The following is a 23,046-nucleotide window of genomic DNA, read 5'->3' as shown; positions in this document are numbered from 1 at the left end:
TCTGAAATTTGTTATTCAATGTAGGCTTTATTTTTTGTGTGTAAGGTACAGATCCATTTTTTATTTATTTCCATATAGATGATGAGATGAGTTTCCTAGAAAGTGGTTGTTCTCCTAGTGATGTGTAGTACCAACCTAGGTTAAATATTATGTTTCCATATACACATTATTCTGTTAGCTCTTTCTCTTCAATTCTGCTCTGTTTTAATTATTATTGTTTTACAAAAATGTCTTATTATCTAGCATAAGGCAAGCCTCCTGCTTCGTTCTTGTTCTCTTGGAAGGTCTTGGCTATTTTTTAACCCTTTTCTCCATATAAATCTTGCTTAAATTTACATGTAATCTGTAGATAATTTTGAGACAGATAGCCATCATTATGATAGTAAGCCTTCCTATCCATAACACAGAATGCTTCTCCATTTATTTAGATCTTCAACATCTTTTGAGGATATATTATAATGTCCTTCATAAAAGTCTTGTATTTCTTTTGATTAATTTATGATTAAGTGCCTTTTTTGTTGTTAATGTAAGTGTGTGTTTTAAAATTTTGTTAGTTGCTCTTGTATAGAAATTCAAATAACTTTTATATATTTACATCCTGCAGTTTTCCTAATATTTTGTGTGTTTGCCTGTGCTAGGACTTCTAATAATAACAAACAACCTGTTTTAAAGCAGTGGTTCTTGACTGGGGCCACTTTGCTTCCCTGGCGTACATTTGGCAATGTCTGGAAATATTTTTGTTGTCGCAACAGTGGAGTGGTGGCACTACTGGCATTTAATGCCTAGGGCCTGGGATGCTACTAAACATCCTGCAGTGCACAGGAAAACCCCCACAACAAAGAATTTTATCAATTCGAAAATATCAGTAGTGCCAAGGTTGAGAAACCTTAAGATAAACTTTTTTTATTATTGTGAAAAATTTCAAATACAAAAGTCGAATGGTATACAAAATGCCCATATGACCACCACCAATTATCCACACTGTTTGTTCCACTACTTCTGAATTGTTTTACAGCAAATCCAGTTTAGCATATCATAACATCTTTAATATAAGACTGGCACACTACCTACTGTGCTAAGGAGCCCAGTTTCATTCCGTGTTTAAAAAAAAAATGTATTTTGCTAAAGAAATTAGCAACAGTTTTAAATCAGGCATTTACAAAAATAACATTCTGAATATAATCTGCCTTAAGTTTCCTTTCCCTAATGTAATGAAGTGCTTTGTTTTGTGTTATTAGTTATTAGTTCCTGTGAAGACATATTCAGTGAGTAAAATGGTTAAGATTTTGGTTTCTTAGATAGTCTTGGGTTTGAATCCCAGCTCTGCCACTTAACAAACAGTTGTGAACCTAGACAGGTCACTTCATCACTTTGAGTCTTGGTTTATTCCCCATTTAAAAGATTGCATTTAAGAAAGAAATTTGGAGCCACTTTTATAAAGGATACAGATGAACAACCAGAAGAAGTAGTACATAGGATGGCAGGTTTCAGAAAGGTTTCAAGGACAGGGGTTTATGGCCCCGTGAAACTGGGGTGCTCCACCTTCCCAGAATGTAGGTATGTTCAGCAACCTGGAGGCTCCTCAAAATGTAGTGACTTAAGACAGCAAACATTTGTTATATCATAGCTTCTATGTGTCTGGAGCATGGGCATGGCTTGGCTGAATCTTCTGGTTTAGAATCTCTCACAAGGCTGCAATCAAGGAATTATTTATTCTACATTCAGGTTTTTAAATTATTCTTACAATGGAGGCTGTAGTCCTGGAGTTATTCCCCATGGTAAGGGACTATTTTCCAGCTTATGTGGTTTATGGCAAGATTCAGGTCTTCATAGGTTTTGGATGGAGGATCTCACTTCCTTGTCATGAAGCTGTATGGTTACAACATGGCAGTGATTTCTTCAGGTCAACCAAATGAGAAGAGCCAGGGAGAGTCAGCAGGAGGGAAATCACATCTTTTATAATCTAATCTTGGAAGTGACATCCTGTTACTTTTGCCTTATTAGAAGCAGGTCCCTAGTTCCAGCCATAATCAAAGGGAGGGGACTACTCAAAGGAGTACCAGAAATTGGGAATCTCAGGTACCATTTTAGAAGTAGCCTATCAGTCTGCCTTCTAGCTGCCAGTGTCTTTTATTTCCCTTCAATACACTTCAATACACTTCCCCTCCCCAGACATCAAAAGTCTCATCCTATTACAAGCTCAAAAGTCCAGCATTTTGCCATCTGAATCAGGTCTAGCTGTATATGAGCTTCCTGGGTTTAGTTCCTTAAATTTAGTTCCTTAAATTCCTCTCAATCTGAAGATCTGTGACACTAAATATTCAGTTATGCCTCCCCCCAGTATGCTGTGGTGGAACAGGCATAGGATAATAGACATTCCAGTTTAAAATGGGGGAAAATAGGAAGCACAAAGGTTTTATTGATCCATATCAATTCCAAAGCCCATCTGGAAAAATGTAAGACATTTTTTTATTAGGTTTCAATCAAATAGAAATTATTCTAGGTATTATTGTCCATGTCTATCAGCTCTGCCCAGTTGAAAGATAACACATGTTTTATAGCTATGTGGTTTTATTAATCTACTTCCTGCTAGAAGAATTTTGGTAATACAGTGCTTCTTTTCCAGTCCAAGTTGACAGTATTTCTGCTGATAAACTTTTCTCAAAAACTTTGTGTCCTCTATAAATCTAATTGGGCTTCATTTCATTGGATGATAGTTATACCTACAAATTTCTTTGAGATAAACACTTCTATGCTTTGGGCTCCTGCTGAGATGGCTAAGGGACAGTGTACTTACACTTCTTAAATGCCTTATTGTTCAATTGAGAGGACCCATGAGGCACAGCGTTAATTTATTTAAAGGACTCTTTTTGTGACTGAATTATTGGGAGCCATTTTATTTTTATTTTTTAAAAAGATTTTATTTATTTATTAGAGAGAGCAAGAGTGGAGGGAGAAGCAGACTCCCCCCTGAGCCGGGAGCCAGATGGGGAGGCTCCACTGGGATGTCCTGGGACCATAATCTGAGCTGAAGGCAGACATTTAACCAACTGAGCCACCCAGGCACCCCTGGGAACCATTTTAGAAGCCTACCTCAGAGGTTAAATTTTATCTAATCAAAATACTCATATGACTTTTTTCTTTCCTTTAAGCTACTAATGCAGTAATTACATTAATAGATTTCTAATGATGGGGCGCCTGGGTGGCTCAGTTGTTAAGCGTCTGCCTTCGGCTCAGGTCATGATCCCAGGGTCCCGGGATCGAGCCCCGCATCGGGCTCCCTGCTCGGCAGGAAGCCTGCTTCTCCCGCTCCCACTCCCCCTGCTTGTGTTCCCTTTCTCGCAGTGTCTCACTCTGTCAAATAAATAAATAAAATCTTTTTTAAAAAATTAAAAAATAGATTTCTAATGTTGATTTAACCTTGAATTTCTGATAAAAACTACAACATGGTCATGATTTGTTGCCTGATAATTAGTGCTGGATTTGATAAGCCAATATCTATCTTTTCATGTAGATACAATAAAAAGAAAAGAAAGAAAAGAATAAAGGGAAAAAATTATTTTTTCTCCTTATGATGAGAACTCTTAGGCTTTACTCTTTTACCAACTTTACTGGCTTAGAATTTTTATATTTATTTCATGAGTAATAATGACCTATAATTTCAATTTTTCTTGCAATCTATATGTGGTTTTGTTATATAGTTATGCTAGCCTTACAGATTCCTTGAAGAGTGTTTCCTCCCATTCTGTGCATCTTTTGGTTATCTTTTCCCTCAATATTGGATCATTTTTCTTGGTTTTCTGTATTTCAGGAACATTTGGAGTTATGTTTTGAGTCACAGAGTCCTGTTAGAATTCTCTGGAGAATAATTTTTTTTTTTTTTTCTTTTTGGTGGGCAGTCAAGCTGGTTAGGTTCTAACCACGTTTGTCTTACCTTCTGTGAACAGTGTTTCTAGTATCAGTTTGGTTTTAAGACTTTGCTGTGCTGCTTTGGGTCTTTTGCATCCACATACCAGTTAAGAGTTTACAGATTTGGTGGCAATTTATTCCATAGTGTAATTCACAAAGTCTTTGCTTGCTTAGATCTCTTCTAGGTGTGAGCTGGAAGTTGTGCTGATTCATGTGCAAAGTTATGAGAAACTTTTCTCTGGCTCTTCCTTTCCCTGGATTCCCCCGACAGTCCCTGGATCCCACAAGCTACTTTTCTTGTTATTCTGGCCAGAAGTATGGGTTTCTCTCACAGTTTTACCTACCTACACCATCACTATGCATTTCTGCATGTCTGATGCCACCACTGGGGCAAAGAGGTGAGAGAAAACTGTCAAAAGTAACGAGGGTGTTTCATATAGTCTTTAGATCCCAGTGGTCCCTTTTCCCAATTCTTTTTGCCTGAAAGATGGGGTTGTGCTTAGTTTTTGCTGCTCACATTTGTTCATAGACAGCATGGACAAGGATTTTAATTTTGTTCTAAGGATTTAATGTTTCTAAGTTTCCTTTGAAAAAGTCTTTTTTTTAAGATTTTAATTATTTGAGAGAGAACAGAGTGAGGGAGAGAGAGCATGAGCTGGGGGAAGGGGCAGAGGGAGAGGGTGAAGCCGACTCTCCTCTGAGTGGGGAGCCTGATGTGGGGCTCAGTCCCAGGACCCTGCTATCATGACCTGAGCTGAAGGCAGATGCTAACCAACTGAGCCACCCAGGCGCCCCAAATAAGTCTAATTTTTAGAAGATTTTTGTTGTTGTTGTTCTATTCACTGGGTTGCCAGTAATTTTCTTGGAGATATTATTCCACTGTTCTTCAAATTGCATTTGTTGCTCTTGAGAAATCTGTTGTCAGTCTAATTATCAGCCCTTTTTTTAATACACCGTTTTCCTGACCGTTTTAAGATCTCTTCATCTTTTGTGTTCTGTATTTTTACTACTATATTTCGTGAGTAGGTGTGGATTTCTGTTTTGATTTATCTGGCTTGGTAAATGTTCCTTTTGGAAATATTGGAGGTTTTTAACTACAGTTTCAATTTCTTTAAAAGATGAAAGTCTAAATTATTTCTTGAGTGAGCTTTGTGTCTTTCAAGGAGTTTGTCCATTTCTTCTAAGTTGCTGAATCTGTAGGCATAAAATTACTCATAATATTCTCTTACCGACATTTTCATATCTCTGGAATCCATAGTGATCTATAGAGCCTCTCATTCCTGAAATTGGTAATTTCTACTTGGAGTTTGTTGAGATTTTTGGGTCTGTGGGTTTTATAGTGTCTATCCTTTGTTGCCTCAAAGAGTCTTTTGACTCTGTTGTTAGGTGCCTACACATTAAGGATTGTTAGGTCTTCTTGCAAAATTGATCCCTTTATTATTAATATAGCTACTCAACCTTTGATTGGTGTTAACATGTTACATCTTTATCCATCTGATAACCTTTAATCTATATGTGTCTTTATATTTAAAGTGGGTTTCATGAAGCAAACATATAGTTGGATCTTGTGTTTTGATCCACTCTCACAATAAATTGCTTTTAATTGGTACATTTAGACCATTGATGTTCAGAGTGATTTCTGATATAGTTGGATTAATATCTACTATAATTATTACTGGTTTTTATTCATTGCTTTGTTCTTTGTTCCTGTTTTTGTTTTTCACTCTTTCTGCCATTTGTGGTTTTGACTGAGCCTCTTATGTGATTCAGTTTTCTCTCCTTTCTTAGCATATGAATTATACTAAAAATATTTTTTTTGTGGTTGCCTTTTTGTCTACAATATACATTTACAACTAATCCAAATCTACTTTCAAGTAACACTATACCACTTCATGGGTAGTGCAAGTACCTTATTATAACAAAATATTTCTATTCTCTCTCTGTCCTTTATATCATTGGTTTCATTCATTTCACTTATACATGTAAGTATTTGTACTCAAATACATAGTTGCTATTATTATTTTGAACAAATTCTGATAGGTAAATCTGTTAGAGCAGTTAAGAATAAGAAAAATGAAAGTTTTGAATTTACCTTCACTTACTACTTCTCTAATGCTTTTCCTTTCTTTATGTAGATCCCAAGTTTCTGCCCAGTTCTAAAGAACTCTTTTAAATTCCTTGCAATGTAGGTCTGCTGGCAACAAATTCCCTTAATGTTTGTCTGTGAAAGTCTTTATTTCCCCTTCACTTTTGAGGAGTAATTTCACAGGATAGAGAATTGTAAGTTTGTGATTTTTTTTTTTCTGTCAGTACTTTAAATATTTCACTCCACTCTGTTTGCTTGTATGTTTTCTGAAGAGAAGTTGAAGATAATTCTTATCTTTGCTCCTCTATAGGCAAGATTTTTTCCCTCTGGCCCCCCCCCCTTTTTTTAAAGATTTTATTTATTTATTTGCCAGAGAGAAAGCGTACAAGCAGGGGGAGCAGCAGGCAGAGGGAGAAGCAGGCTCCCCGCTGAGCAAGGAGCCCAATGTGGGACTCAGTCCCAGGACTCTGGGATCATGACCTGAGCCGAAGGCAGATGCTTAACCAACTGAGCCCCCCAGGCATCCCTTTCTCTGGCTTCTTTAAAGATTTTTTCCCTTATCTTTGCTTTTCTGCATTCTGAATATGATATGCCTGGGTATAGTCTTTCTTTTCTTTTTCTTTTTTGCATTGATTCTTCCAGATGACCACTGAACTTCCTGGATCTTTGGTTTAGTGTGTATATTAATCAGGGTTTTCCAGACAAACAGAACCAGTAGGATGGTGATGTATATATATTTATATGTATATATGTAAAGAGATTTATTCTGAGGGATTGACTCATGTAATTATGGAGGCTGAGAAGTCCCAAAATCTGCAGTTGACAGGCTAGAGACCCAGGAGAGCAGCTGCTGTATTTCTAGTCTGAGTCTAAAGGCTTGCAAACCAGAAGAGCTGATGGTGTTAAGTTCCAGTCTGAGGTCAGAAGTTCCCTCTTATTCAGCCTTTGTGTTCTATTCAGATCTTCAATTAGTTGAATGAGGGCCATTCACATTAGGAAAGGCAATTTGCTTTACTCTGTTGATTCAAATACTAACCTCATTGAAAAACACTGTCACAGACACACCCAGAGTAACAGACTAATTGGGCGTCTTATAGTTCAGTCAAATTGACACATAATATCATCATATATCTGAGATTAATTTGGGCAAATTCTCAGTCATTAATGTTTCAAATATTTCTTCTGTTCTTTTTTGTCTTTCTTCTCCTTGTATTCCCATTACATGCATGTTACACTTTTTTGTAGTTGTTCCATGTTTCTTGGGTATTTTGCTTTATCTTTTCAGTCTTTTTTCTCATTTTTTTTTCAGTTTTGGAAATTTCTATTGACATATCCTCAGCTCAGAGATTTTTTTTCTCAGCTGTGTTCACTCTGCTAAAGAGCCCATCAAAGGCCGTCTTCATGTCTGTTACAGTGTTTTTGATCCCTAGCATTTCTTCTTTCTTAAAATTTTCATCTCTGTGCATTACAGTATCTTTCAGTCTTTCATGTTGTCTACTTTTCCCATTAGAACCCCTAACATATTAATCATAGTTGTTTGAATTACTGGTTTGATAATTCCAACATTCCTGCTGTATCTGAATCTGGTTCTGATGCTTGTTCTGTTTCTTCAAACGTTTTTGCCTTTTAGTATGCCTTACAATTTTTTTTGTTGAAAGCCATGAATGATGTGTACTGGGTGAGAGGAACTCTGGTGAGAAGTTCTTTAGTGATGTGGCACTGTGGTGTTGGGGGCAGGGAGGCACTCTGTGGTCTGAGGAGTAGGTGTCAGTCTTTTCATGAACCAGTGCCCTTTTAGTTTTGCCTTCCCCCGCCCCTGTGACTTAGGTTGGACAGGATGGCTGGAGAGGACTGGAGCTGAGTATTTCCCTTCCCTCGGGTCAGTTAGGCTTTGGTCAATTAGTTTCTTTTGAGGGCAGGCTTTATTAAAGACAAAAGGCTCTGGCATATTTCAAAATGGTTACTTTTCTCCTATCCCTGACAGAAGCAGGAGAAGGTTTTTCTCTGATTTTTACAGTGAGAACCTGGTAGTATTCCAGATGGTAAAACTCGTAAGTCTGGGGGTACCCCTCAAATCTTTAACTTATAGGTTTGCCTACTCTGAGCCTCCAGCAATTTGTCAACTGTAGTTCAGGTTTTCCTATCCCAGAACTGCTTTCCCCAGAGGTTTCTGCTCATAAGTCTCTGCTCTGGTAGGTCGTGCTTCTTGGTATCTGCCTGTCTGTCTCTCCAACTTTGGGGGTTTGCCTTGTGACCTCACTTGCTTGACAGATCTAAGAAGAGTTGTTCTTTCAGCTTTTTACTTGTTAGGATGGAGGGGCAACTTCCAAGCTCCTCTCATGCTCAATGAGAAACTGAAAGTCCTCTTTTTATTAAAATTTATTTTCCTCTCTGTTTCATTCCAGATGATTTTATTGCTTTGTCTTTTATATTCACTAATCTTATAATTTGAAATATATCTAATCTGCCATGAATATCTTGTGTATTTTTCAACTCAGACAGAATTTTCATCATTCAAAATTTGATTTGGGTCTTTTATATCTTCCGTGTTCTACTTATATGTGTTTTTTCCACATCTCCAAGCAGTTCTCCAAATCTCAAAGGACACTGACAAAATATGCCACAAATTTAACTCAGTTATGACACTATCTACCTGGAGAGTGTCATATTTCACAGGTTAAGGGCTCAGTCCCACTGGACCCACAAGACTGCTTCCACTTGAGGTGCCAGTCGCAAGTCTAGGTTGTCACCTGTGCTTCTGACCAACTGGCTACAAATTGGAGGTTCCTGAAATTCCCTTGTTGGTTCCATAAATTTGCTAGAGCCACTCACAGAACTCAGGAAACCAGTTTATTTATTCTTTGTTACAAAGGATATTAAAGGATACAAATGAACACCCAGATGAAGAGATACATAGGGTGAGGTTTAGAAGGGTCTTGAATACAGGAGCTTTCTCTCCCTATGGAGTTTGAGGTGTGTTGCTCTGCTCATATGTGGGTGCTTTCAGCAGCTTGGAAGTTCTCGGAACTCATCCTTTTGGGCTTTTATGGAGGCTTCAGGGCATGGGTGTGATTGATTAAAAAAAGGGTTGGAACTTTCAATTCCACTTCTCAACCTCCTAGAAGGGGAGAAGAGCCAGAGATTGAGCTCAATCACCAATAGCCAATAATTTAATCAATCACCAAGTACCTTAGCTCTTGTTATTTTTACCACTATCACTACTCCATATATTACTACAAGTATACATGCAAGGAGAACCACTTAACCTTTCTTAGGTTGCATGTGTTGACAAAGATTAAGTGACTGTGTGTGGTCTTGTATTGTTCTGAGTCCTTATTGGTTTCTGGGATATTGGTAGTCCCTGTACACCTGGATGCAGTCTATGGCAAATTAAGTCATGATCTCCTCTCCACCATGGCTGAGTGGTTCTCCCTCCTGTACTGGCCCCCACCTTGAATCATATTGACCTTGAGAGGTCTGGCTGTCGTATTCTTTGAGCCCTGATCTTGGACAGTAAGACCTACAGCTCTCAGCTACAGAATCTCTTTGCCTCCGCTAGGGCAAACTCCTTTCTCATAGTAATTTTGCATTAATAAAATTCTGCTGAGTACCCTCAGCTCCCTTACTCCTTCTCAGTTGGGCATACAGAAAATTCTCGATGCCTTTTATGCCATGTGGGAGCCAGTGGACTCTGGATATGTAAATTCATACTCTATGAATTTCTCATCTTTTATAAATTCCTCATCTTTTATACTGATCATGTAATGCTCCCTGGTTTATTAAGAAGGGCATCCTACATAGCAGTCTCCTCTTAGAACCCCAACTGGGAAATGAATCAAAGTCCCTCTCTTTTTAGCTTTTTCTTCAACCTATTTAGCATGTCTTTACTTCTTTAGAATTTTATCCTGGAGGAAGGAGGTCGGTATCGACGAGTGTTACTGCTTTTTCCTTCCCATTGTTCCCTTGTCCTTTCAACAGTATACCAGGAGCCTGCTCAGGGCAGGCTTTCCATTTCCTATGCCACTTTTCTTAAGGCAAAATGGCAAGTATGATACAGGGAAAGAGTAACTGGCTTCCTGACAAGGAAACACAGGTTGGAAGGTATTTAAAAATATTATCCTTACTAAAAAATTAAAAAGAAAAAATACATCCTGGAGTAGAAGTGGGTTTGCCAATTTAGATAGAGGTCAAGGAAGGTTTCTCTAAGGCAGTAATTTCTGAACCCTTTCAAGGCTTGTTTGAGTATTGACAAAACTAACATCAACACTGATTGTGCACAGATGCAAAAAGCAGGCTCCCTCATTCCCTCTTCTCCCTCTCGCAGTGAGTATATTCTGTTTTCTGTACTACTCTCTCCTGTCCTGATTGCCCAGTTTTATGGCTAGGTCTTTATAATACACTTATGCTTACATATGCTTATGTTTATCAGTATACCATCTTAGGATGCAGAAGCCAAAAAAAAAAACCTAAGGCAATTTTTCTCCAAGCCAGACTACCAGTATCAGAACTACCTGAGACACTTACTAAAATTGCAGCTTTCCGGACTCTGCTCCAGTGTCATAATTATTCATAATTTCACGTGGCATCTGATATTGTTGAATTCATGTTACTTGAGTGGAAACAGTTTGCCTTAGTTATCCCTGTAGCCACACAACTATATAAACTGTCAACAAATTTTGATAAAGTGAGTTACTGGGAAACTGGGAGTCATGCATTTTAAGTATCTTTAAAAGTTTTATTTTGAGGGTGCCTGGGTGGCTCAGTCATTAAATGTCTGCCTTTGGCTCAGGTCATGATCCCAAGGTCCTGGGATCAAGCCCTGCATCAGGCTCCCTGCTCCGTGGGAAGCCTGTTTCTCCCTCTCCCACTCCCCCTGCGTGTGTTCCCTCTCTTGCTGTCTCTCTCTCTGTCAAATAAGTAAAATCTTTAAAAAATTAAAAATTAAAAAAAATAAAAGTTTTATTTTGAGATGACATCAGCAAAAATGGCAGAATCAAGAAATCTGAAATTTAGTTCTTCCAGTAAAAGCATAGAAAAACTGGCAGACTGTTAGAATCAACTTTTCAGAACTCTGGTAATTAACCAAAGGTTTGCAACAACTAAGGGAAATACTTATTCATGAAAAGTAGCTGAATTTCAGTAAGAAGAGTGAGCTTTGTGGCTATTCAATTTACCCTAGTTCGATTTCCTGTCCCCCAGATCTGCTGAGCCTAAAATAACAGCCTGTGTTCTCGGTATTTGAGAAAACAGACCTAATTCTCAAAGATCTATAATTACTTGTTTTGCCTTGGTTGGAGGCTCCCTGGAAGACTGACTCAAAACCCTTGTCTTTATTTCTTCTGACTCACAACTGGCCAAGTGCTAAAGCTGCTGGGAGCAGGAAGAGCAGCATTTGTCAAAAATATTTACAAGCAAATAATTTTATTACTGCTGCCTGAGGCAATAGAAAATACTTGGGTCACACAATAGATAAAAAAGCCTAGAATTAGATGTCCATAAGGCTTGGAAAACTCCCAACATATTCCTAGAAATATAGAAAGCCGTGTACTTGGGCAGGACTGTGTGCATGCCTAGAGAAGACCAAAGAGGGCCCTAAGCTCTCACCTCTGGCCAGTCTTGAAGGTCTGTGGAAGCAGGAAGTGAAGGCTAAGACAGAGTTGTGAATTGCCTGGCTTAGCGTTTAAAGTATACCCTGAACCCACAGAGTCCTCCATAATGATTGGGAGATTTTTGGTTCTAGGGATTTAAAGAAAACTGTCCAGTTATTAGCTGACCCCTAAGCTAACAGAACAGAGATCAATGGCTACATACAACAAAGAATACAGACTTTACAAAATTTATTTTGAAGAGTCTCTAAACAAATAACTACTATGATAAGCAGCAGTGAAGAGAAACTCTGGAAGAGAGAGAATCTGATTTGCAGATATGCCACAGTATAATATTCAAAATGTCCAGTTTTCAACAAAAAATTATGAGGCATACAAATAAATGGGAAAATCATCAATAGAAACTTCCTTGAGGAAGCCTAGATACTACACTTTCTAGACAAATACTTTAAATCAGCTATTTTAAATAGTTCCCCAAGGAATCAAACCATGTCTAAAGAACTAAGGCAAAGTTATGAGGGAGGGTAATGTCACCAAGATGGCAGACTAGGAGATCCCAGCCCTCACCCCTGCACAAAAATAATGATAAAGTCAACTATCACAGATGAGGAGAATTCTGGGAAAACGACGGGCTACAGTTCGGGGGCTGCAGTGAACCAGAGGAGTGCAGAGAACTGGAGATGACTGCATAAATGGGATAGGAAGCATTCTGCCTATGTTGCCCTATCTATCCCTCAGGCCAGCAAAGTGTCACAGGGAATTCCCTTGGCCATGAATTCCCCTAATTGGGGAAGAAGAACAGCGAGGGAATTCAGCAGCTGTAGTTACTGCTGCAGAGGACTCCTGTGTTCTTTCCTGATGCAGACCCCAGCTGCTAGAGCTTCCTCATGACAGAGGTGCTGCATCCCTTGGAACCAGAGCCGCCAAATGCTGCCCCTCCCACCCACGAGTTGGAGCTGTCACTCTCCCTTACCAGCCCCAGTGCCCCCCTTGATGTGCAAGCCTGAGCATATAGCTCCCAACACATACAGGCACCACTGAACACACATCCATGTGTCCAAGGAATTATGAGCCCACCATAGTTGCTCATGTACATCCATGGGGCCAGGTGCTTGCCATGGCTGCACACATGCAACTGGATGACCAACTGCCCTCATTTGCCCTGGAACTGGCACACCTCCACATCTGGACTTGGAGCTGCTATACACCTCACCCAGCTGATGACCTCACATCTTTTCTTAGAGGACATCTTTCCCTAACTAAGCCAGTCCATGAAGGTTGGAAGGGGTTACTGCTTCTTCAGATGCAAATACAGCAATGCAAGGCTAAGGAACACACACAAAAAAAGGGCACATGAAACCACCAGGAGGAACACAATAACTTCAGTAACTGATACCCCACAAATGGAGATCTATGAATTGCCAGAGAATTAAAAATAATTGTTTTTAAGAAACTCATGGGCTACAAGAGAATATAGATAGAATCAACAAAATCATGACAGCAATATATGAAGAAAACAAAGAGTTCAACAAAAAGATAGAAATCGTTAAAAAAAAGTCAAATTCTGGAGCTAAAGAATACATTGTGTGAAATAATACAATAGAGAGCTTTAACCTCAGGTTCAAATAAGCAGACTCAAATAAGGAGAAGAAAACTCAAGGATACAGTATTTGAAATTACCCAGAGAATAAAGAATGAAGAAACCTATGGGATTCATGGGCTGCCATCAAACAAAACCATATATGCATTATGGGGGGGGGGGGTCCCGGAAGGAGAGGAAGGAGAGGAAGGGGACAGAAAGCTTATTTAAGAAATAATGGCTGAAAATTTCCCAAATCATGTGAGGGGAAATTGATACCCAGATTCACAAAGCTCGGAAGTTTCCACATTGGGATCAACCCAAAGAAAACTACACTGAGACATATCATAATCAAATTACCAAAAGTCAAGGACATTGTATATCTTAGACTTACACAATGTTATGTCAATTATATCTCCATTAAAAAGTAAAATAAAGCAAAAAAAATTAAAGGACAAAGAGAACTCTGAAAGCATCAGGAGAAAAGTGGTCACCACTTAATAAGGGAACCCCAGAAGAATATCAGTAGATTTCTCAGCAGAAACTTACCAGGCCAGGAAAGGGTGGGATGATATATTCAAAATTCTGGGAGAAAAAAACTGCCTAACAAGAACTCAGTGTCAGGCAAAATTATCCTTTTAAATGAAAAAGAGGTAAAGTTTTTCCCAGACAAAAACCGAGGGAGTTCATCACCATTAGACCTGCATTACGAGAAAATGCTTAGGGAGTTCTTCCACTTGAAATGAAAACAAGCTAGACAGCCATATGAAAACATAAATCTCATGGGTAAAGGTAAATATATAATCAATGTAATATTGTAATGGTGGTATATAAATTACTTTTAACCCTAATGTAAAAGTTAAAAGACAAAAACATTAAGAATAATTGTAATCACAAAAGTTTGTTAATTGATACACATAGAAAGATGCAAACTCTGACTATAAAAAAACAAAGTATGTATGAAGGGGAGTGTAGAATTTTTGTATGTAATTGAAATTAAGTTGTTGTCAACCTAAAACAGAAAATTGTAACTACAAGATATTTTATGGAATCCTTGTAACCACAAAGAAAATAAAAAACTATCATAGATATTTAGAAGAGAAAAAGAAAAAGAATCAAAGGAAACCATTACATAAAATCATCGAGAAACAAAAGAAGACAGCAAGAGATGAAGAGGGAAACAAAACAGTAGCAAAACAGCAAAAAATAGCAGTAAGCTCTCACTTATCAAGAATTACTTGCGCCTGGGTGGCTCAGTCATTAAGCAGCTGCTTTCGGCTCAGGTCATGATCCCAGGGTCCTGGGATCGAGCCCCGCTTCGGGCTCCCTGCTCAGCAGGGAGCCTGCTTCTCCCTTTCCCACTCCCCCTGCTTGTGTTCCCTCTCTCTCTCTGTCAAAAAATAAATAAAATCTTGCTCTCTTTTTCACCGCCATCCTGCTCTGCGTGGCTGGCTGCTTCTCGCCATGTCTTCTCACAAGACTTTCAGAATCAAGCGATTCCTGGCCAAGAAACAAAAGCAGAATCGTTCCATTCCCCAGTGGATTCGGATGAAAACTGGTAATAAGATCAGGTACAACTCCAAAAGGAGGCACTGGAGAAGAACCAAGCTGGGTCTATAAGGCGTCACACATCATGAGATGACACACTTAATTGGCACACATTTAATTAAGCTGCATGAAGATCATGTGTTCTATCATTCTGTAAACATCCTTCCTACCTGGCCATAGACTTGTCTTATCATGGAAATGATTTTTCTCTGTGACTGTGCCTCTGCACCAGTAGGTTGGTTCAGTAATAAATGTGAGACCTCTCGGCTCTAAAAATAAATAAATAAATAAAATCTTTAAAAAAATTACTTTAGGGACATCTAGATGGTTCAGTCGGAAGAGCATGTGACTCTTGGTCTCAGGGTTGTGAGTTTGAGGCCCGTGTTGCTTGTAATGATTACTTTAAAAAAAAAAAGAATTTAAATATAAAGCGTTTAAACTCACCAATCATTCAGTATTTATTCAGCTTTAGTGGCTGAATGGATTAAAAAAAAAAATCCAGTAATTTTTTTAGTTGGGGGAGCAGTGGGAGTTACAAAAGACTCACTTTAGATGTAAGAATTCACAAAAAGTATGAAGAGAGTGGATCTTATGTATATTTACCACATACACAAAAAGATGATTTATATGTTCATTAGCTTTACTGTACCTATTATTTCACAATGATGTGTGTATTTAAACATCACATTGTACACATTGTAAATATATACAATTTTTTAAAAATAAAAATAAAAAATAGGGCAAAGTATGAGAACAGTGTCTCACAAAATAGAGAATAAAGAGATGAAACTGTATGAAACCAGATAGGAATTCTGGAGTTGACAATAAGTAAGATGAAAAATTCTTTCATCAGGTCCAAGAGACTTGAACTGAAAGAAATCAACAAACTTGCAGATAAGTTAATTGCTATTATCCAATCTGAAGAACAGAAAAATATATATATACAGAACTTGTGAGATACCATCAAGTGTACTAACATACATATAACAGGAATCTTACAATGAGAAGAGATACTGAATTAGCAGAAAGAATATTTGAAGAAATAATGGCAAAAACCCCAATTTTAATGAAAAACATGTATCTAACACATCCACAAAATTCACTGAACCCCCAAGTAGGATAAAACCAGAGATCCACACCTAGACACATCATAATCAAACTTCAAAAGACAAAATCTTTAAAGCAGAAGGAGAAAAGGACTCATGCCATACAAGGGGTCCTCAATAAGAGTAACAGCTGCCTTTTTCATTAGAAACCATGGATTCCAGAATGCATGAGATGACATATTCACAGTGCTGAAGGGCAGAACTCAACTTAGAATTCTATATCTGCCAAAACTGTCCTTCAAAAATGAAGAAGAAATGAGACAATCTTTACAAATAAAAAGTGAGAGAATTCGTCAGCAGTAGGTCTGCCTACACAAATGCTAAAGGGAGTCCTTCAGGATGGGATGAAAGAACACTAGATTTGAATCTATATAAAAATTAAAGAACATGGGTGAAGTCAACTACATAGGTTGACTCAGCACTGGCCAAGATGGTCCATAGAAAAAGGAAGTCTTCCGAAGATCACTTGCTTCAAGAGAGAAAAGATAAAACGACACTTCTGTCTTCTCCATCTGTCAGGAGTCCTGCATTCAGCAGTCTTCCTTCATTCAGCATATAATTTTTGAATAGATTAATGAGGTGAGATCTTTTCACCATTCTAATTCTACTTAAATAAGTAAATAAAAGAGTGGGCTTATTACAGGAAATACAAATTAAAACTATAGTGAGATACCCCTACATGTGCACCAGAATGGTTAATATTAAATGGATGGACAATACAGAGTATTGGCAAGGATGTGAAACAACCAGAATTCTTAATGTTGGTGGGAGTGTAAACATATGACACTTGGGAAATTATTTGTTATAGCTGCTTAGCAAAACATGCCTACCTTCTGACCCATCAAGTCCACTCCTGGGTATATATAAAACAGAAGTTATAGATTTAAGAAAATTACATGAAAAACCTATAATATTTATGGCAGCACTATTAATAACTTATTATATAAGTATTATAACTATTCTAAAAGTTGGAAGCAAATCTGAATGCCCATCAACATGGGAACAGATAATGTGGTATATTTATACAGTGAGCAATAAAAAGGAGCAAACTGCTGATACACACATGTTGAATCTCACAAATATGCTTTGCATAAAAAGCCAGACACAAAAGAGTGTATAATGTAATTTCCCATTTATATGAAGTTCAAAAATGGGTAAAAGTGATCTGTGTAATTATTAGAATACTGGTTTTCTTATGGGTACTAACTGGGATGCAGCATAAAGGAGCCAGTTTAGAGGCTGAGCACGTTCCCTGTCTTGTTCTAGATGGTGGTTACATGAGTATATACTTAAAAATTTGAATTAAGGGGCGCCTGGGTGGCTCAGTCATTAAGCGTCTGCCTTCTGCTCAGGTCATGATCCCGGGGTCCTGGGATCGAGCTCCGCGTCGGGCGCCCTGCTCGGCGGGGAGCCTGCTTCTCCCTCTCCCTCTGCTGCTCCCCTTCCTTGTGCTCTATCTCTCTGTGTCAAATAAATAAAAATCTTAAAAAATATATTTTTTTGAATTAAATGCTGAAAAAAAGTTGCTATTGAAGCTCTGTACTTTATATTATGTAAGATAAAGATCTTGAAATATATATCTTTATTCTGTCAGTGTTGTTCAAATCTGGGATAAATAATAGTATATAATTAGATCATGTGGAAGGAAATTCAACACAGTTTCATTATTTATGACTGCTAAAAGTCTTTGGGGCGCCTGGGTGGCTCAGTTCGTTAAGCGTCTGCCTTCAGCTCAGGTCATGATCCCAGGGTCCTGGGATCGAGCCCCACGTCGGGCTCCTTGCTCAGCAGGCAGCCTGCTTCTCCCTCTCCCTCTCCCTCTGCCTGCCACTCCCCCTGCTTGTGCTCTCTCTATCTCTTTCTCTCTCTGTCAAATAAATAAATAAATAAATAAATAAATAAATAAATAAATAAATAAAACGTGTAAAAGTCTTAAGGTATAATATGTTAACATAATTTACCTTTGACATAAAAATATAAACCTAGATAATGAATCTGATGATTACCCTATTTGACTTTAGGGTAATATTTAAATATTTGGTCATATATGTTAATCTTTTTTTTTTACTTTTATTTATTTATTAGAGAGAGAGAAAGCACAAGCAGGGGAGAGGCAGAGGGAGAGGAAGAAGCAGACTCCCTGCTGAGCAGGGAGCCCAATGTGGCCCCATCTCAGGACCCCGGGATCATGACCTGAGCCAAAGGCAGATGCTTAACTAACTTAAAGGACTCACAAAAAGTATGAAGAGAGTGGATCTTATGTATATTTACCACACACACAAAAAGGTGATTTATATGTTCATTAGCTTTACCTATTATTTCACAATGATGTGTGTATTTAAACATCACATTGTACGCATTGTAAATATATACAGTTTTTTAAAAATAAAAATAAAAAATAGAGCAAAATATGAGAACAGTGTCTCACAAAATAGAGAAAAGAGATGAAACTGTATGAGCCACTCAGGTGCCCCATACATAACGTAAATCTTAAAGTCCGGAATGGGCTAAGGGCAATTATTACCAGCATTTAACTAGCTTGTTCTTTCATTTCACACTGGAGGACCAAAGTAGAATGAGCAAGTAAGTGAACGTTCAAGAAATGAAATCTGTTCCTTGCAAAGAATGCAAGTCTGGCCAAACACCAAGATGTGGCTGCATAGAGAAAATACAACAACCAGAGACAAAACCACAACAGAGCTGCTTTCATCCCAGAATGTTCAAGGACAGAACGAACAAGGACTGGCCCATGGCCAGGCTCGGGGAAGGGGAAGGGTCATCAGGGGAGAAGAGAGATTTTTATATTTTTTTCTTCACCTTATGTGAATTATTAATCTAAACCTAGAAATGTTGAGTTCATCTGAAGAATCAGAAACAAGATTTCTCCAGTTTATTCATTTATTCAACAAATATTTATTGACCTTCTGTTATGTCCCTAGCATCATTGTAAGCACTTGAGATAGAACGGCAAACGAGACACAAATTCCTGAGCTTATGGAACATATATTGAGAGTGGGGGTGGGATAGGAATGCCTACACACATTATACATGTTGCACTGAGCCTATATTACATAGCTACTTAGTTTAGCCTTCAACTGACCATACTTCTGAAACCTCCAGTTTAATGCTGCTATTTAGGCCCATTACCCTTTCTAATGAGACCCTCCTTAGTACTTAAATAATAAAATCTTCTTGCATATGAATCTGTCTTGATAAGTGGTAAAGAATAGGATTAGAAGTAGACCCAAATTATATGGGAATTTAGGACATTGTTATGATACCGTACACAAAGGAGTACAGTAGTGCCCACCCTTGTCAGTAGTTTTGCTTTCCACCAGTTTCAGTCACCCACCGTCAGTCACAGTCTGGAAGCCGATAATCATTCTGACATATCAGAAGGTCAGTAGTAGCCTGATGCTGTGTCACAGTGCCTATATCATTCACCTCACTTTCTCATCACATAGGCATCTTACCTTAAAACCATTAATACAGAACAATCAGGTATTTTGAGAGAGAGAGAGACCGTGTTTACATAACTTTTACATATATATATTGTTATAACTGTTCTGTTTTTTATTATTGTTAGTCTCTTATTGTTACTAATTTATAAATTAAACTTTACCATAGGTTAAAAAAAAAAACCACTATAAATGGCTTGGTACAATCTGTGTTTTCATGCATCCACTGAGGGTCTTGGAATTATCCCTGGTGGATAAGGGGGTACTACCGTGATAGTCTTGGATCCTAAAGTCAATGCAGATAAAACTGAAAATACTAAAATAGAGAAAAATAGTAGGAAGGATAAATAAAAATGAAAATTGATAATTGAGATGATCAGTGAAAAGGTAAACCCTTTGCAATATCGATGAAGGTATGAGAGAGCAAATGTGTATCAGCTAAAGGATGAAAAAGGAAAAATAATACAGATATAAAAGAAATTAAAAGAATTATGTGTGAATACTATGTAAAGGTATCTTCGTAATAAATCGAAAGCCCAGAGATAATAGCTAATTTTTCATGATAGAGAACTTAAATACATTGATTAGCATCAAAGAGATTGAAAAGGTCAATCTTAGTCAAGAGAGAACATTTAAAAAGGTGTAGATGATTCAAAATTGAATTACTTCTAACACATGAGTCTGGTGCTGTTTAAACTAGTTTAGGTAATAGAAAAAGATGGAAAACTCCTCTGTTCATTTTATGAAAACATGACTTAACAACAGAACCCAATAGAAGTTACAGAAAAGAAAACCAGAATTTACTTATCCATATTGATGCCAAAATCATAAATAATAAAGTCATAAGTAAAATATTAGCAGAATTCAGCAGTGTATTAAAGATTGATAAGCTTTTATGACCAAATAACTTTTATTTCAAAAATGAAAGAATGGTTCATATCAGAAAAATCTATTAACACAGTTCATTACATCAAAAAATTAAAACCAAATGATCATATTATTTAATACTGAAAGGCTCTTGGTAAAATTCAGTTGTCATTCATGATAAAAATTTAAGAAGGAATAGGAAAAAACTACTTAAATATGTTAAAGACTATTTATTTGTTCACTTAACATGTTTTAAGATTTATTTGACAGAGAGACACAGCGAGAGAGGGAACACAAGCAGGGGGAGTGGGAGAGGGAGAAGCAGGCTTCCCGCCGAGCAGGGAGCCCGATGTGGGGCTCGATCCCAGGACCCTGGGATCATGACCTGAGCCGAAGGTGGATGCTCAACAACTGAGCCACCCAGGTGCCCCCACTTAACATGTTTTTACTGAGCACTCATTATGTCCCAGGTTATGTTCAGTAGGCTGGGGTTATAGCAGTTAACAAAACACACAAAACAAATAAAAATAAGCCCTTTCTTCATGGAACTTACATTAGCATTTGGAAGCCATCCCATTAAAAAAATAGGCAAGTTAAATGTCTAGTTCATCAGATGGTAATAAGTCTTATAGAAAGAAAGAAAGTAGAGGATAGGTTGTTATTAAGAGTTGGGGCATAGGAATAGTAGGGAAGTCCTCATAGCTAAGGTGATACTTCTTGCAGAGACCTATGGGAGAGCAAGAACAAGTGAACAAAATACGAAAATTGCTGCCCTTATGGAGCCTACAGTCTAGTGGGCGAAGACTAAAAAAACCCAAAAACCATATTAAATAAGAAAAACACATAGCATATTCAGAGATCATAAATGCTATGGAAAAAGAAAAATCAGAGGAGAATAAAGGGAACCAGGATGGTGTGGACTTTTTTTTCACCTTTTTTTTTTTTAAGATTTTATTTATTTATTTGACAGAGAGATAGCACATGTAGGCAGAGCGGCAGGCAGAAGGAGAGGAAGAAGCAGGCTCTCAGCTGAGCAGGGAGCCCGATGCGGGACTCCATCCCGGGACCCCGGGATCATGACCTGAGCCGAAGGCAGCCGCTTAACCAACTGAGCCACCCAGGCGCCCTGGATTTCTTTTAATTTTTAAAAAGATTTTTAAGTAATCTCTACACCCAACATGGGGCTCAAACTCACAACCCCAAGATCAAGAGTTGCATGCTCTGCTGACTGAGCCAACCAGGTTGTCCCATGGACCAAGGGGATTTGGAAGGGCAGGTTATAATATAAAATAGCGTGATCAGGGTATTCCTCATCAGCATGAGATCTGAGGAAATCTTGGGAGTGAAGGAGTTAGCCAAGTGGGTAGTTGGGGAAAGAGTGTTCCAGGCAGAGGAAACAGCCACTGTAAAGACACCAGTGAGGAGCATACGTGGTCTACCCAAACAATTGCAAAAATGTCAGTGGAGCTGGAACAGAGTGGATGTAGGAGGGTGTGGAAGTCAGATTAGGTTATATAGGGCCTTGTGGACCATGGTAAGGACTAATTAAAAATTAGTTTAATGAATTTTAATAAGGCAAACACCCTTGTATAACTACCATCCATGTCAAGAAATTGAACTATGCCAGTCAGTCCAGAAGCCTTTCCATGTATCCTAATCTCAAAACAAATCTCATGCTTTTCCCCAAAACTATACACTATTCTGACAATTTTAGAGATCACTTCCTGTTGTTTCTTTAGTTTTAGCATCCAAATATGCAGGCATATATATTATAGTCTCACCCTTTAAAAACAATCTGGCACATATTTTAAGTTTCTTTTAATTTATAGATTTCCAAATGCTCAATTCCTATCATAACCATACACTATTTTGGGGGGGAGCCTAGGTCATTCAGGCAGTAAACTTATTTACCATCTGAATTTTGCTAACTGCAAAATTTTTTCAGTCAGACCGCTGATTGTCCAACACATTCTTCTTAATTCTATATTTCATACAAATTGGTAGCTGGATCTAGAGGCTTAATCAGACTCAATCTGATTTGGCAAGGCTATCTTTTTTGTTTTTTAAAGATTTTATTTATTTATTTGACAGAGAGACACAGCCGAAGGGGGAACACAAGCAGGGCGAGTAGGAGAGGGAGAAGCAGGCTTCCTGCAGAGGGGGGAGCCAGCCTGACGTGGGGCTCAATCCCAGGACCCTGGGATCATGACCTGAGCCGAAGGCAGACACTTAACGACTGAGCCACCCAGGTGCCCCGACAAGGCTATCTGTTATGTGTAGTTGTCTTCTTGTGATTTTAGCAGCATTTGATCCTCAGTGCCTAGATTCATTAGTTTGTTTGATTTTGCAAAATTCTGATTTCATTTCTCAATATTATTTAGAAAAACTTTTTAAAGAGATACAGCCCTGCATCTACTATCTGGTTACTGAGGTTTATAGTCCATATAGGAAAAAGGCATGATAAATACTGGATTGTTATTCTTTATTTGGTAGTTTTCAAGATAATGAGTTGGTTTCTTTTCATATTTTTCCAAGAGACTAACTTGACGATTTCAATCTATTGCAATTATTATTTTGTTGAGGTTCAGATTGTCCCGTCTCTGGCCCACTAGAAGATCTACAGGAGGCCCATTTTATACTACAGACACCTGCAGATTGAAAGTAAATGGATGGAGAAACATCTATCGAACAAATGGATGTCAAAAGAAAACCAGAGTAGTAATAACGCACATCAGATGAAGTAGACTTTAAAACAAAGACTATAACAAGAGATAAGGACACTGTATAATAATAAAGAGGACAATCCAATAAGATGTTATAGCAATTTTAAGTATTTATGCACCTAACATAGGAGCACCCAAATATATAAAACAGTAACAAACATAAA

The 23,046-nt window shown here is 38.0% G+C and overlaps 2 protein-coding genes across 10 annotated transcripts in view; both read left to right on the top strand.

Annotated features, from left to right (window-relative positions):
* TPST1 (tyrosylprotein sulfotransferase 1) overlaps positions 1-23,046 on the top strand; it is a 160,355-nt gene that overhangs the window by 62,722 nt on the left and 74,587 nt on the right. The window lies entirely within an intron of this gene.
* LOC141371081 (large ribosomal subunit protein eL39-like) lies at positions 14,602-14,997 on the top strand. The gene has a single exon (XM_073884251.1). The coding sequence runs from the start codon at positions 14,645-14,647 to the stop codon at positions 14,798-14,800; it is 156 nt and encodes a 51-aa protein (XP_073740352.1). The 5' UTR covers positions 14,602-14,644; the 3' UTR covers positions 14,801-14,997.

Source organism: Callorhinus ursinus, unplaced genomic scaffold (assembly GCF_003265705.2).
Source record: "Callorhinus ursinus isolate GAN/ISIS: 27379988/994484 unplaced genomic scaffold, GSC_fseal_2.0 scaffold55, whole genome shotgun sequence".
Lineage (NCBI taxonomy): Eukaryota > Metazoa > Chordata > Mammalia > Carnivora > Otariidae > Callorhinus > Callorhinus ursinus.
The sequence above is the reverse complement of the archived record's forward strand: the minus strand, read 5'-3'. Positions and strand labels throughout refer to the sequence as shown.